At 31.6% G+C, this 13,694-nt stretch overlaps 2 protein-coding genes across 2 annotated transcripts; both read left to right on the top strand.

The window, feature by feature from the left end:
- The first annotated feature begins 2,644 nt into the window (after positions 1 to 2,644).
- On the top strand, positions 2,645 to 5,134 carry LOC106760885 (gamma-glutamylcyclotransferase 2-1). The gene is made up of 9 exons (XM_014644324.2): positions 2,645 to 2,999; positions 3,247 to 3,360; positions 3,458 to 3,534; positions 3,616 to 3,672; positions 3,909 to 3,965; positions 4,064 to 4,104; positions 4,326 to 4,397; positions 4,504 to 4,583; positions 4,680 to 5,134. Exons 2-9 carry the CDS (start codon positions 3,252 to 3,254, stop codon positions 4,847 to 4,849), a joined length of 663 nt encoding a protein of 220 aa, XP_014499810.1. The 5' UTR covers positions 2,645 to 2,999; positions 3,247 to 3,251; the 3' UTR covers positions 4,850 to 5,134.
- Positions 5,135 to 8,760: 3,626 nt separating this feature from the next.
- LOC106759900 (proteasome subunit beta type-6) lies at positions 8,761 to 13,018 on the top strand. The gene is made up of 8 exons (XM_014643283.2): positions 8,761 to 8,985; positions 9,164 to 9,240; positions 9,792 to 9,847; positions 9,976 to 10,048; positions 11,098 to 11,209; positions 12,041 to 12,114; positions 12,340 to 12,414; positions 12,657 to 13,018. The coding sequence occupies exons 1-8, from the start codon at positions 8,877 to 8,879 to the stop codon at positions 12,780 to 12,782; spliced, it is 702 nt and encodes a 233-aa protein (XP_014498769.1). The 5' UTR covers positions 8,761 to 8,876; the 3' UTR covers positions 12,783 to 13,018.
- Positions 13,019 to 13,694: the final 676 nt, after the last annotated feature.

Raw genomic sequence — 13,694 nt, 5'->3', positions numbered from 1 at the left:
ATGTAGGATGACTTTAATAAAAGAAAGAAAAAATTAGAAGGATGTAGGTTGACTTTAATAAAGAAAGAGAAAAAGTTAAAAGGATACAGAATCACTTTATGAAGAAAGAGAAAATATTAAAATAATATTAATTAAGATTAAAATGATAATTTTTGGAGGTGCAGGATGAAAGCTTGCAGGTGGAGGATCAAACACCCAAATTGAAATAGGAATTAAACTGAAGGAAGCCCGACCCAAAACAATTTTAAAACAAAAACAAACAAAATGGGGTACAGCAGCAATACAAGGGTATAAACAGCAAATCGACCTAAAAATAAAACAAAAGGATAATTATCATTATGTTTTTAATTATTATATTTTTTCTTTTTTAATTACTAAATGAGAAGCTTCTCCTCCTTTCTGCATAAAGTACTCCGCAACATCAGAAACATCCACAATCACACCATGCAGCTGCCTCGCCCAAACCACGACGGCTACAGCTTCAATCACCGATTCCGGTGCCGTCATCTTCGGTGTTCTCTTCAACGGTCACTCAGCGTATTTCCTTTCTTCAAATAGCGAACAACTAACCCTAACTCATATCCACCTTCAAACCATCATCGACCATGACCCCTCCATTCGATCAGCCTCGTCACCACCAGACTCGCCAGCGGCGATCGTTTCCTGTACCATATCATTCAATTAGTCAACAAGATTCCTTAAAGTTACTGTGAATAACACAAAATTGAAATTTTACTTTTCGATGGTAGACACTTAGCTGCACACAGCAACGAGAAAAACACAGTTTTTGGCTGTACCTGACACTTTTGACCTAATTACGTTCCATCCTTGACTTTCTGCTTATTGAAATGTGTTTGTTATTTGGAGATAAGCCAAAATACAGTAAAGAAAGACCACGGAATCTGAGACCTTGAAAAAAAATATTATAAATTTATAATTTAAGAAAACGTTGCATACCATTTCCAGAATCACGTCAGCCATACAAACTTATTGACTACTTTTCTTTCTTTGACTATACTGACGAAAGTTAAAATAAAAAATAATGATAAGTACACACATTTCTTTCTTTGACTATATGACGAATGTTAAAATGAAAAATAATGGTATTTCACACACATTTAATACATATTATAAAAATAAAATAATTATAAAAAATAAATTTTTGTATTTAAAAAAATAAAAAATAATATTAAATATAAAAAAATTGTGTACAAAAAAAACATAATTTCTACACGTGGATTCCCACTGATTCGACTTGATGGGGTTACAGCGTGGACAGTCCAAAACACGACTCTAATAAAACAGGGTCTTATTTTTTATTCCACCTTTTAATAAAATATGATAACTTCAAATCATGAGAAATAATTTTAAGTGTATGGAAATAAAAAGTAAAAATTGTTCTTATTTATAAATTATAAACTAATTTTATCTTTCATTGAGGGATAAATATTATTTTGTACAAAATCTTTAAAAACTAAAAATGCGTTTTATCAACTTGAAATGCGATTCAAGCTCGTCGTAAACAATGGATTTTGTCTATCTTTTCCATCCAAGTTGATTGCAGACCATGTTGTGTTAATGGTTTTTATGTAGTACTGTGTAATAAGAAAATCATTTGTTTTTGTTAAACATTTTTTTGGAAAACAAAACCAACTCCATACCTCAGTTTATTCGATTGCTAACTTATTATTATTATAAGAATAGGCTCAATCTATTATAAATAATAAAAAAAAAATCCAAAATACTTATTTTAATTTCGAATATTATTATTCTAAAATTATCCAACCTTAGATTGATAGATATAAACAAATAAATCATACACCACCGAAGTAAATTGAGTATAATTTGTCTGAATAAAAATTATTATTTTTTTTAAAAAAAAAACAAAGCTAGTGGCTAAGATTATGATGCTCCTCGTGCTTTCTTCATTTGTCCTCCTTTTGATTTTCTTGTCTGTTTCTCATCTCTCTGTCATTTCTTTATCACCATTGGCTGTCTGGAATAGTGACTCTCAATCCACCGTCCCATTTCTTTCTCTTTCTGTATAGAAAATTTAACCATTACAAGTATATTCAACTCAAAAAGTACAAATTGATTTATCATGAAATTAATTAAATTTGAAATAAAAATAATTTCTAATTCAAGAATATTATTTTTCCATGAAACAATAACATCAATAAATTAATTCGTAAGGGAAAAAGTGTCAGTTAATAATTAATTTCTCTACATTAATAAACATTTATGATATAGTTGTACATTTATTGTTGATTAGAATCTATATCTACTGAGCGCTGCTGCAGTGGCAGTGATGTTATTACAATGACGGGAAAAGCCAGCTATAGAATTGGCGCAGATCGTCTCAAATTTCCAAATGTGCTGGAAAATTCTTCTAAAATTCAAGGTTACCTAACTTAAACCTAATCACCAACCACAACTTCTCAATCATTAAATTCCCTCCTGCTACCAAAAAACCGTCTAGGTTCAATCACTTCAAAAATTCAATTTTTGCACTTTTCCATATCCGTCTAGGTTCAATGTATCTTTTTCCTCTTTAAAAACACAGTTTCTTAATATTTGCAGGTACTATTAGCATCTAGGTAAAAGAAAAGAAAAGAAAAAAGGTTATATTTTTTGAAAACAGTGTGTATTGATTTATTTTTACGTAAAGTAAAGAAATTTTTAAGGCGTTGGAGAAGAAGCACGTGACAGAGAGGTTGTTCCGGGGCCAGCGAAGGCGTTGAATCCGTGTTGCGTGGCGTGCGACCCCCACACCATAAATACCAATCTATCGTGTGTGGCATGTCTCACGCCTTCTCCATCCAAGAAAGAAGAAAAGGGGAAGAAGAAGGAGCAGAGAGAAAGAGAGGAGCCATTGCAACCCTAACATCTTAGCTAAACGACTAAACCCTAATCGTTTAGCTTTTCCTCTCTTTTTCCCTCTCTTCTTCCCCCTCGTTTATCCTCTCTCATTCTCCTCGCCAAACCTTCCAGATCCAAATGTGGGTACCTTTTTCCTTCTATATTTTTTTTCCTCTTTTTCGTTTTCTCTTTCATATCACCTCTTTAATGCCCTACTTTATTAACATTACTGTCGTTCACTGTTTATTAACCATATGATCTGTGTGTGCAATGTTTTAATTCCACAACAAAACTTTCCAATCTCAGATATCTGTTGCTGTAGTCCACGGCAACAAATTTAAAATATATATGTTAAACACTGATGTTGGATTTTTTTTTTTTCCTCAGACATCATGGTTTTCTGGGTGTTTGGCTACGGTTCACTGGTGTGGAACCCTGGGTTTGATTACGATGAGAAGATTGTTGGTTTCATTAAGGATTACAGACGCGTGTTCGATTTAGGTAAGGCCCTTTATCGCGCTCCGTTAATTATTGTGCCTGTCTTTTTGAATTTAAACAGCTTCCGCAGTTGCTTAGACATTTCATTATGCATTTGCAGCGTGCATTGATCACAGGGGAACCCCAGAAAGCCCAGCAAGAACTTGCACCTTGGAGGAGAAAGAAGGAGCTATTTGCGTAAGTTCCTTGTTATGCCGTTTCTGTACTTAATTGTTATCTTTCGATTTATTTTCGTATAATTCTTCCGTCTTTTTGCAGTGGGGAACTGCTTATTGTGTTCGAGGAGGCCCTGAAAGGGAAAAATTGGCTATGCAGGTAAAAGAAAATTTCACCTTTGGCCGTTACCAAACTAGCTTTTAACCTTAATATAACTTAGAAGAATTTCAAGGCTCGTAATAGAGAATTTCTTTAAAAGTACATGGACTTCTAGGTTGTGGTATTTCATTAGTGATTTCAGATTAAATGTGGCAATGACCATCCTAAACATTTTAAACCTTTTTAGCGAATTTATGTACGTTCGGGCTTCAATTGTTCGTTTCTTTGTTGTGTAGTATTTGGAGCGACGGGAATGTGAATATGACAGAAAAACTATTGTAACCTTCTTCAAGGTGAGTGACGCAATATTGGAATATTTTCCTCCCAAATGATCGTTGTCATTTGTAGTTTTTGGTTGCCACCAGCACTAATTTAATATCTTTTTCTTCAGGAAGGAGATTCACAGCACCCTGCTTTGACTGACGTAATAGTGTATGTCATTTTTGACATTCCTTATGATCTTCTTTAGCTTTTAGATACCAGTATACATTCTGGGGAAATAATTGTTTTTCCAAAAGGTCAATCGGAAAGTGCATATAATAAGCAATAATTTTTTTCAAAATAAGTAATAAAAAATGCAGAGTTTCAATTGCTTTGTTCATACTCACGAGGACCAGGTCAAGTTTGCTAATAGATATAATGTTAATCTACAGATTTACATCAACTCCAGACAAAGTGAACAACAAATACTACCTGGGACCTGCCCCACTGGAAGACATGGCTAGGTATGTGTGTGTATATATATATTGCATACATTTTTCTCCTGATTTTTATTTGGGGAAGTGGTAACCTGTTCTTTGGTTTCACTAATTATTTTGGCAATCCATTCAGGCAAATAGCAACTGCGTATGGTCCTTGCGGAAACAACAGGGATTATCTTTTCCTTCTAGAAAAGGCTATGCATGATATTGGTGAGTTATTTTGTAACACATACACATGCAGTTAGTAAAAACTATTCTCTGTCTGTGTCACCCAGCATTCTTATTTATACTCGTTGGGGTGTTCAGGCCATGAGGATAACTTAGTGATAGAGCTTGCGAATGAAGTGAGGAAAGTACTTGGAGTGGGAAATGTGCTAACAAATGTTGCAACAGCTCAACTTCCACACCCTCCTCATGTATCCATACCTTCCCGTCAACTGCAACCACTGCCAGAACCTATTGTTTTGGATGGGTGAGTTTTGAGGGGGCTGGTGATGACCGGAGAAAACTGACGATGAGTTCGGCAACTACACTGATTTAGCGGACCCTGCTAACCCTCATTCAATTTTCAAGTAACATCATATAGTTAATCCCCTCTTTTACGGCCATATTTTGAATTGGAATGTTCGGAGACTTTTGACATTTACACTGTTATAATTTTGAGAAAGGTTAATCTTTATATTTATTTCGTTCACACCAATCCTAAAATACTACCTAGTTAATACCTATTCCGAAATTAATGATACTTATCTTTTGAGCAAGTTTTTACCTATTTGTGTTTCGTCTATTTCTTGTTCATGTATGTTGGCTAGTAGTTAATTAAACCATAACAATCTACAATTCAGTTACAATTAATATCCATAATGACGCAACCGAACCTTGCAGAACAAGATTTTGAAGGCACTCGCCTTAATCTTTACGGGGTTTATCTTTTTCTTTTAGCTATTCTCCAATTTCCTCCATCATGAAGTAACTTTTCGCTAAATTTACTTAGTTGATTAACGTATATTCAAATAGTAGATTAAATTTTTCCTGATCAAACTTCATGTTGCACAAGTGAAATACATTTGCTAGATGATTTTTCTCCGATTCTTCGTGAAATCTAACTCTTCATAGTCATTTCTGCTTGTAATAACAAAACTTTTTCAATTAATGCTACAAACTACATATTTTACTTGTATGTTTAAACTTTAAAAATGAAACTTTGTTTAATATGTTTATTATTTTTTAACGTAGTTAGGTTAAGTGTAGTTGAGATCACTATATTATTTATTTTTAAAATTGTATTAATTTGAAATTAGGGTTCTTATATACTAAATTGGGAATAGAATTGATTATATAAAATTTGAAATTAGGATTTACAGGGTTCTCTTTTCACACACAAGATCAAAGAGAGTCCATCATTTACTTTCATACTCCCACATCGTCCATTTAAACATCGCGTGTTGATCGTCCACACGTTCGATACAACCCAACACCTACCCTACCCATGCTCCCACGTTATTCAAACATTAATTATGACCTTAAACTTAACAACTGTTCTCAATTCTCTCCTTAACAGCATTCGCACATTAATTTATACAATCTTAATCTTATTGATATTCCAATGTAAGTTTAATATGAACTCCTAATAAGTTTCGCATCTAATAATAAATTGTAATTATATAATTTAACCCAACAATAAATTATAATTATATAATTTAATCCACCGTCAAGCCAAATTAATAACAATTCAATTATTTCACTAAAATTCTTTTATTTTATTTTTTCTATTTCTTTTCACCTACAATTATTCATATTTATAATTTTATTTTCCTTTTATTATTGACCTGCACTTATATATATATTATTTTTAAGTTTTATTTATCTTATTTTATTAATATTTTTGTCTCTGCAAACAACAATCAAAGTGCAACAAAAGTCGAACACAGACACAAAATGGAGAAGAAAAATTATAAATGAAAATGGATTGGTGAAGAATGGGTTGAGAAAAACGGATCTAAGGAGAAAAAAAAAAGAAAGTAAGAATTTTGCAGGGAAGGAGGGGTGTGGGGCTGTGTGAGAGTGGAAATGAGAGATAGAGATTAGAGTTTTCATAAAAAAAACCTAAATGCCACTGTTCCATCTCTTAAACTTTTCTCTTTCAGAATTAGTTTAAACTTAATTTGTTGACTATAATAACACATTGTAATTACCATGTTTCCCATTAATTTTAGATCCTTGACTATATATTCAACCTCTTATACCGTGAATTTCAGGTGTGCACACCAAAATAATGACAGGACCAAGGTTTATTCATCCTAAAATGCAACTTATTTATAATTATAAACCCTACCAAAAATTCAAGCACCATCCAACCACAACACAAGCATCCAATCATGATTTAAAGCATTCAAATAACCATTTAGTCAAAAAGCTCTCACCAAATAAGTTACATAATAACTTCGGAACTCATGCAGAGTTTTCTCAATTGCATTTTTATTCTCATTTTACATAAAAAGCTGTAATCAATTTTACATTTCACAGTATGATTTGATTTAAGGAATAACACGTTTGAAAAGATGTAAAGTAAAATAACACTTAATACTGAATTTAAACAAAGATTCATCTTTTTTATATCAATACTTGTATAGGAGAATTATTCCACTGCATATATATAATTGGTTTTTATTAAATTTATTTTTTATATTTGATGAATCTTGAGTTATTGTTAAAAAAATTAATGAATATATATTTTTTAATCCAATTATGTTAAAATATTTTAATGTGTCAAATGTTATGCATGTGAGTTGCTTATTCATTCTTCAAAAGGCACACAGTTGAAGTTCCGAGCTGAGCCCAGTTTTCTCTCATTATTTGGGAGCTTTCCAGGTTGGACGAGGTAAATGCATTCAAAAGAGACAAATTTTAGCGATGGTGTTGTTACAGTTGGCGAGTTTTGGAAAAAAATGTATTAGTAATTTATATGTCATATGAAGGTTACAAATTTTGAAGATGCTATACTTGTGAGTGAGTGTTTGATTTATAAAAATATTTTTACTTCTTTTCACATACGGAAATATGAAATTCAGACTCATATAACAAACAATCACTAATAACATTCTACGTCTTAAGATTTCATGTTCTATTTCTTTTTTGTGATTGGATTATTTTCACCTTTTTCTCACGATACCACTTTACACTAAACTCCATATGTCCATTATTAAAGCTTAAGCTAGTAATGTTTTGGCTACTAAATACACATTAGCTTCTTTTATTCAATTTAATTACTATATTTAAAATTTTGATTCAATTTAATTCTTATTCCTTCTAACAAGGTTATCTTTCTCCAATATCAAATGAAACTAAATAAATAATAAAATCTAGTTAGTAATTTATATATATATATATATATATATATATATATATATATATATATATATATTTAAATATATCTTTTAGAATTTTATGCATCAACACACTAGCAAAATATTTAAATTAATTTTGTTTTTTTTAACATTTTTAATTTCAATAAAAAGTCATTTTGAACTTAAAATTTTTATAAAAATGTAAAAGTTAAGTAATACTTGAATATTTAAGTTTTATATTTGTCACATTAAACTTATATATAGAAGTTAATAAAGGATGATTTATTTTTTAAATATTAAAATTTAAAAAATAGAAATGTCATTTTACTTTCGCATTTTTAATATTTTAAAAAGTTATAAATTTAAAATAAACTTTTTTTTAAAAGGATATTGTAACATTTTTATATGAAGTGTTATTATATTTAATTACCAATTTCATTTTATTTTTGAAATAATATTGTAATATGTATATATAAGTTGCCGTTATTCTTAATTATCAATTTGATTTTATTATTAAAAAATATATTACATCGTTTAAAAAAATAAAAACTATATTAAATCAAAATTTTAAATATTGAAATTAATTGAATAAACGACATGGTCACACCAAAATTAACACGTACGAGTGACACATGAATACTGTAATAATTTTTTAAATAAAAAAATTTAAAAGTAAAAATATTACGAATTTATGTATGACATGTATAGATCATATATATAACAATCTAATCAAAAGGACCTAAAAACCATTTTAAAAAATTGGATGACGTTAAACCAAAATTAATTGAGACTAAATTAATACATGCCGACAAATACAAGAAAAAAAATAATTAAGCCTTAATTTTATCAAAATAATATATAAAAAATTATATAATTTTTTATATATGAATATACAGTATAGATGATAATATACGGGAATACAATCTTGCATGTATTTTTTTCCTGTATATATTATATAATAACATAATAAATTAATGAATGTTTTTCCTCTTATTTAAAAAAAAAAGATAAATAAAAAACTTATGCAACAAGTCTAAAGAAGAATATGTAAAGCAGGCAGGACCTGTTTTCTTGATTTCTTCTTATGCTTTATTAGGGCACTCTCAACATTTTCACTCTTTCGTTCTTCTTCTTCTTGCTGCTTAGCTGTTGAATCATGGATCAGAAAGTCGATTTCAGCGCTCCCCATTCCATGGGAACCACTATCATCGGCGTTACTTACAAAGACGGTGTCGTTTTGGGAGCCGATTCTCGAACCAGCACTGGTACACTCTCTTTCTCCAGCTCAAATCCAAACCCAAATTAATTTAGGGTTTTTCGTTTTCAGTGTTTTAAACAGCTTCTTCCTCTGGGTGATTAATTCCTTGCTTCCTTTTTGAGAATCGATATTGGATTATTGCTGTTAATTTGGGGAGTAATATTGGGTCCTTTTTCCACTTGCAGGAGTGTATGTTGCCAACCGGGCATCAGACAAAATTACACAGCTCACTGATAATGTCTATGTCTGTCGTTCTGGATCGGTATGTATCTTTCCATCCCATGACTCTTTTCTAGATGCCAAATTGTTGTGTTATTCATGGTGATCTGTGCCTTTATTCACCCTGGATTTTCTTCGTGCTTCTGTTAATATGGATATGTACTCGCTTGCTTGCTGTGTCTATATATACGCCTTTTCACTCCTCATAATGTATGGTGTTGAACATTTTTGTTAAGGTTTAAAATTATGCGATTTCATACACAGTTTATTAGTTGAATGTATTGGCGGAGAATGAGGCTTTTAGTTGTTTGGTATGTTATTACCAAAGTTCCCCTCGATTTCTTACATTATATATGTTGCTCACTTTCAATTGTTTGTCTGTCACTAAAATCTTGTCAATGTGAGGGGATGGAGTTTCGTTGTAAGTTCTGTCTGGACTTTTGAAATTAATAACGTAATTAATTATTTCGCTTCGTGCTAGCCTCGTCTGATACCGAACATGTTTGTATTCTAATCTGGAAGAAAGATGATTACGGAATCTCTCATCCACTGTCATAGTTTTATGAACAAATTATAATCTGCATTATTTTTCAGGCTGCAGATTCTCAGATTGTATCTGACTATGTGCGTTACTTCCTCCATCAACACACGTAGGTCACTTTGTTTCCCTCATTATATACTAATTGGATATTCTCCTCTGTAGGGTGAAGTTTTGGACTGTGATTTAGTGTGTATTTACAGTGATATTTACCTCATTGAAACTTTTCTTTTACTATAGGATACAACTTGGACAACCTGCAACAGTTAAAGTTGCTGCAAACCTTGTCCGGCTTCTCTCATATAACAACAAGGTTTGACCTTAAGCCCTGCTCTTTGTAATTTATTTTGCATGGTTGAGTTTCACCGTTAGTGATAGTATGAGTTCTGAGCTCTAACCATTACTCTCTTTCCACAAGATTCGGCTTTAAGTCTTGTTCTGCTTAAGATTGAATTATCCAATGTTTTCTTGTTCACCTTGGTGATACATTATCAGTTTCATTTAGACCTTACCTATAAATTGATAAAGTTGAGACTTTGGGCTAAATAAATGTTAAATTCATTTCACATTGTTTATTGAAACTAGCTGTTTCATTGTATTATTTTTATTCTAGAGCAGTTAAGCTTTAATCATAGCATTTATATCCAATTTCAACGAGGAAGAGACCAATATATACTACAAAATGAGAGTTGCGAGAAATGTATAGACCAAAATCATAGTGATTTTTCAAAACATGCCCAACTCAACCCCATTTTACATCTTGCCCTTCCAATGGCAGTAGATGACCCACTTTTACTCCTGTACTTGAAATTTTGGTCATCACTTTTGAACTGGATTAATTGATCAGTGAAGTGGATGAGTCAAATTCAATTGTTAGAATTTTCTCATTAAAGGAGTATAGTGATAGATCACACAATGCCAATTTAACGAATCATCTCTAATATTTAATCATAGATCTCACTAACATCACTTTGGACTGTTAATATCAGAATAGTGAAATATTTTAAGTTTCTGTAATCGTGTTGTGGAAAAAATTTAAGTTTGTATTAGTATAACTTTGGAAGGGGTTTTAGGGGACATGTTTTAAGTTGCAAAGACGTTTTCTATTGGTTGAGTGGGAGAAGGAGAATCAACTGGGAGCGATGTTACTGCAATTTTCTGACATAACTGTCAAACGATAAAGGAAATTTAGTATTCTTATTCCAAAGATTATCAAATGTTCCATTATTGTGTTAACCTGATGGATTCTCCCAGTGTTCTCTCTCTCTCTCTCTCTCTCTCTCTCTCTCTCCATTTATTTATTATTGGAGAGTGGGGTATAACTAATATTTAACTTTATTATAAATTAACTTTCACTGGCAGAATTTCTTAGAGACTGGGTTAATTGTTGGAGGTTGGGATAAATATGAAGGTGGACAAATTTTTGGCGTCCCTCTGGGTGGAACAATAGTACAGCAACCTTTTGCTATTGGAGGTATTTTACTTTTAAAATGTTTTTATGAACAATCTTGTTATGATTTCTGTATTCATTTCCTGTCATTAATGTGAATATCTCTATATACATATATTGCTTGTATCAATTGCCCATAATATTAATTAGATATCAGGTATCTGTCTTAGTTAATAAGAACCAGTGATGGATGGACCTTTTTTGCAGAAGCTATTATTCATTGTTTTAGACTATATTTGTAGATGCTTGTTGAAATCGAAGAAAATAGACCCAAGTGTCTGACTTGGGTCTAATGGTGGATCTTTTCATTGGAGATTGTTGATATTGAATTTGTTTAGTCTGATGATTTGATTATATCCCATATTCCTTTTACTGATGATGTCATGTGATGTCATTTCAGTCAAGAATGCACAAACACTTTAAAATAGTAGCCTTGGGTCAAATACCCTTTTGAGTCAGACACTTAGGAGTCCATTTGACACCCTTGTGTTTTATTGTCTTTAGTGACTCATGTTCACTTTTAAAACATGGATTGCTTCTTATTAATCAATATTTTTGTTTTATGTTAATTTACACACAATTGATACATTGCGCTTAACCCTATCATGTTCTAAAATTATAAATTTTTTTCGCATTCCCGTTTTCTTGTCTTGTATCTGTCTGTGGTGTATACATGATTTTAGATGTCAATTTAGAATAAGCCTGGACCATTGATTGCTACAAATGTGTTTATGGGTTTTTGTGTTGAGCTTATTTTTATTTCTAAATTTTTTGCTGCTAGCCAGTTAGATTTTTCCTTGGGTTGGAGACTTTTTTTTGTTAAGCTTATGGTTTACTCGATGTGTCTTTCTGCAGGATCTGGCTCCAGTTACTTGTATGGTTTTTTTGACCAAGCCTGGAAAGAGGGAATGAGCAAGGAGGAAGCTGAGGTATGCGTTTTGATTCCTACTGTTGCTATTTCTAAGTTAAACAGTGAACTCAGGACCAAGAACTATTGTAGATGTTAGTTTTTGGAGACCTAATCTGATTTTCCTGTTATTGCAACAACATGCTTCAGATATGAACAATGGAAAATAACTAGAAATTATTAGGATGAAATTGTTGTTTTAATCCCTATTGATGTTTGCTGATTGTCTACATGATGTTGTGTGCAGGATTTAGTTAAAAAGGCAGTTTCACTGGCTATTGCTCGTGATGGAGCCAGTGGTGGGGTGGTCCGAACCGTCATAGTAAGACATCTGACCAGTGTTTTGTGTTTCTTGAATTATAGTAGGCTTTATAAGGAGGGGTAGGGGAATGTGCAAGAGGCATAATTCATTGCGGGAAATTGAACCCGCACTCACAATTTGTCTTGATTATTGTGTGCTGAATTGACTCGAAAGGATAATTTGTATTTTAGAAATAAGGTTCATACCATATACATGCACAATGATTTGAAGCCACCTGATTTTAGCTTTTGAAATCCTTGTAGATAAACTCAGAGGGAGTGACCAGGAATTTCTACCCTGGCGACCAACTTCCATTATGGCATGAAGAACTGGAGCCTCATAACTCTTTGCTTGACATTCTTGGTGCCCCAGAGCCGATGAGCATGTGAAGAAGTTGCTGTGTTTCTGAATGGATCCCGGATAGATTATATCTTGCCATCTCTCTTTTATGAACTGCTTAACGATTTGTGTAGTTGCCTGCTTTGGTTGGATATTGTTTTTAGTCGGGTTTTATCTTTGAGTTATGTACTATGATTAACCTTTGTTTCATTATATAGCTCCCAAGTTACATGCATACTTTCTTAAATTGATATTGCAAACAACAATTATCAACTCATGTTTTAAACATTTGATTTTGGCTCTATCAACAAATTAAAAATGGACTCTTGAATATTAGGCTAACCTTGAGACTGGATTTTATTTTCTGTGAAGTTCGTGAAACGGCATTTTTTTACTGTAACACAACTTAAAATCAGGTGTTGTTGTCGTGTAAAGCATGTGAAAGGTTGATTTCATTATTCTGATAGTTTTTGCTGGTTAATTACTGTATATATAGTTAAATTAAGTAAAAGCTTGGGTTATGTGAGTTGTAAAAAAGGATAAACAGTTCTTAATTTTGTGTAATTTAACGAAATTTTTGCGGACTTGAAAGCTTCTGATAAATTTTGTTCATATATTTTTAAAACATATAATTGAGTTGTTATTCCTTAACTAATAAAGTATTAATTTTTTATATCTATTAGATTTATTTTGAAGTTTATATGAATGACGCGAATTTATTTGATGAAGAACAAGATTCAATAATTGTTCAAACTTTTAATAAGCTATTGAATGGCTTCTAACAAGGGTTTTCAACTTTCCATTTGGTCGACTTTTTTTAAATAGGGAGGATAAAGTAAATCGGATTTCCTAGCCTATTAATTGGTTCATTTTCTTCAAATTAACATAAAATGATTAACTTCTTTCATTATATTATTTGAAAACTTTTTTTATCTATTAGTCCTAATAAATTAATTATAATT

This window comes from Vigna radiata, chromosome 5 (genome assembly GCF_000741045.1).
Source record: "Vigna radiata var. radiata cultivar VC1973A chromosome 5, Vradiata_ver6, whole genome shotgun sequence".
Taxonomy (NCBI): Eukaryota; Viridiplantae; Streptophyta; class Magnoliopsida; order Fabales; family Fabaceae; genus Vigna; species Vigna radiata.
This window is presented reverse-complemented; position numbering and strand designations above follow the sequence as displayed.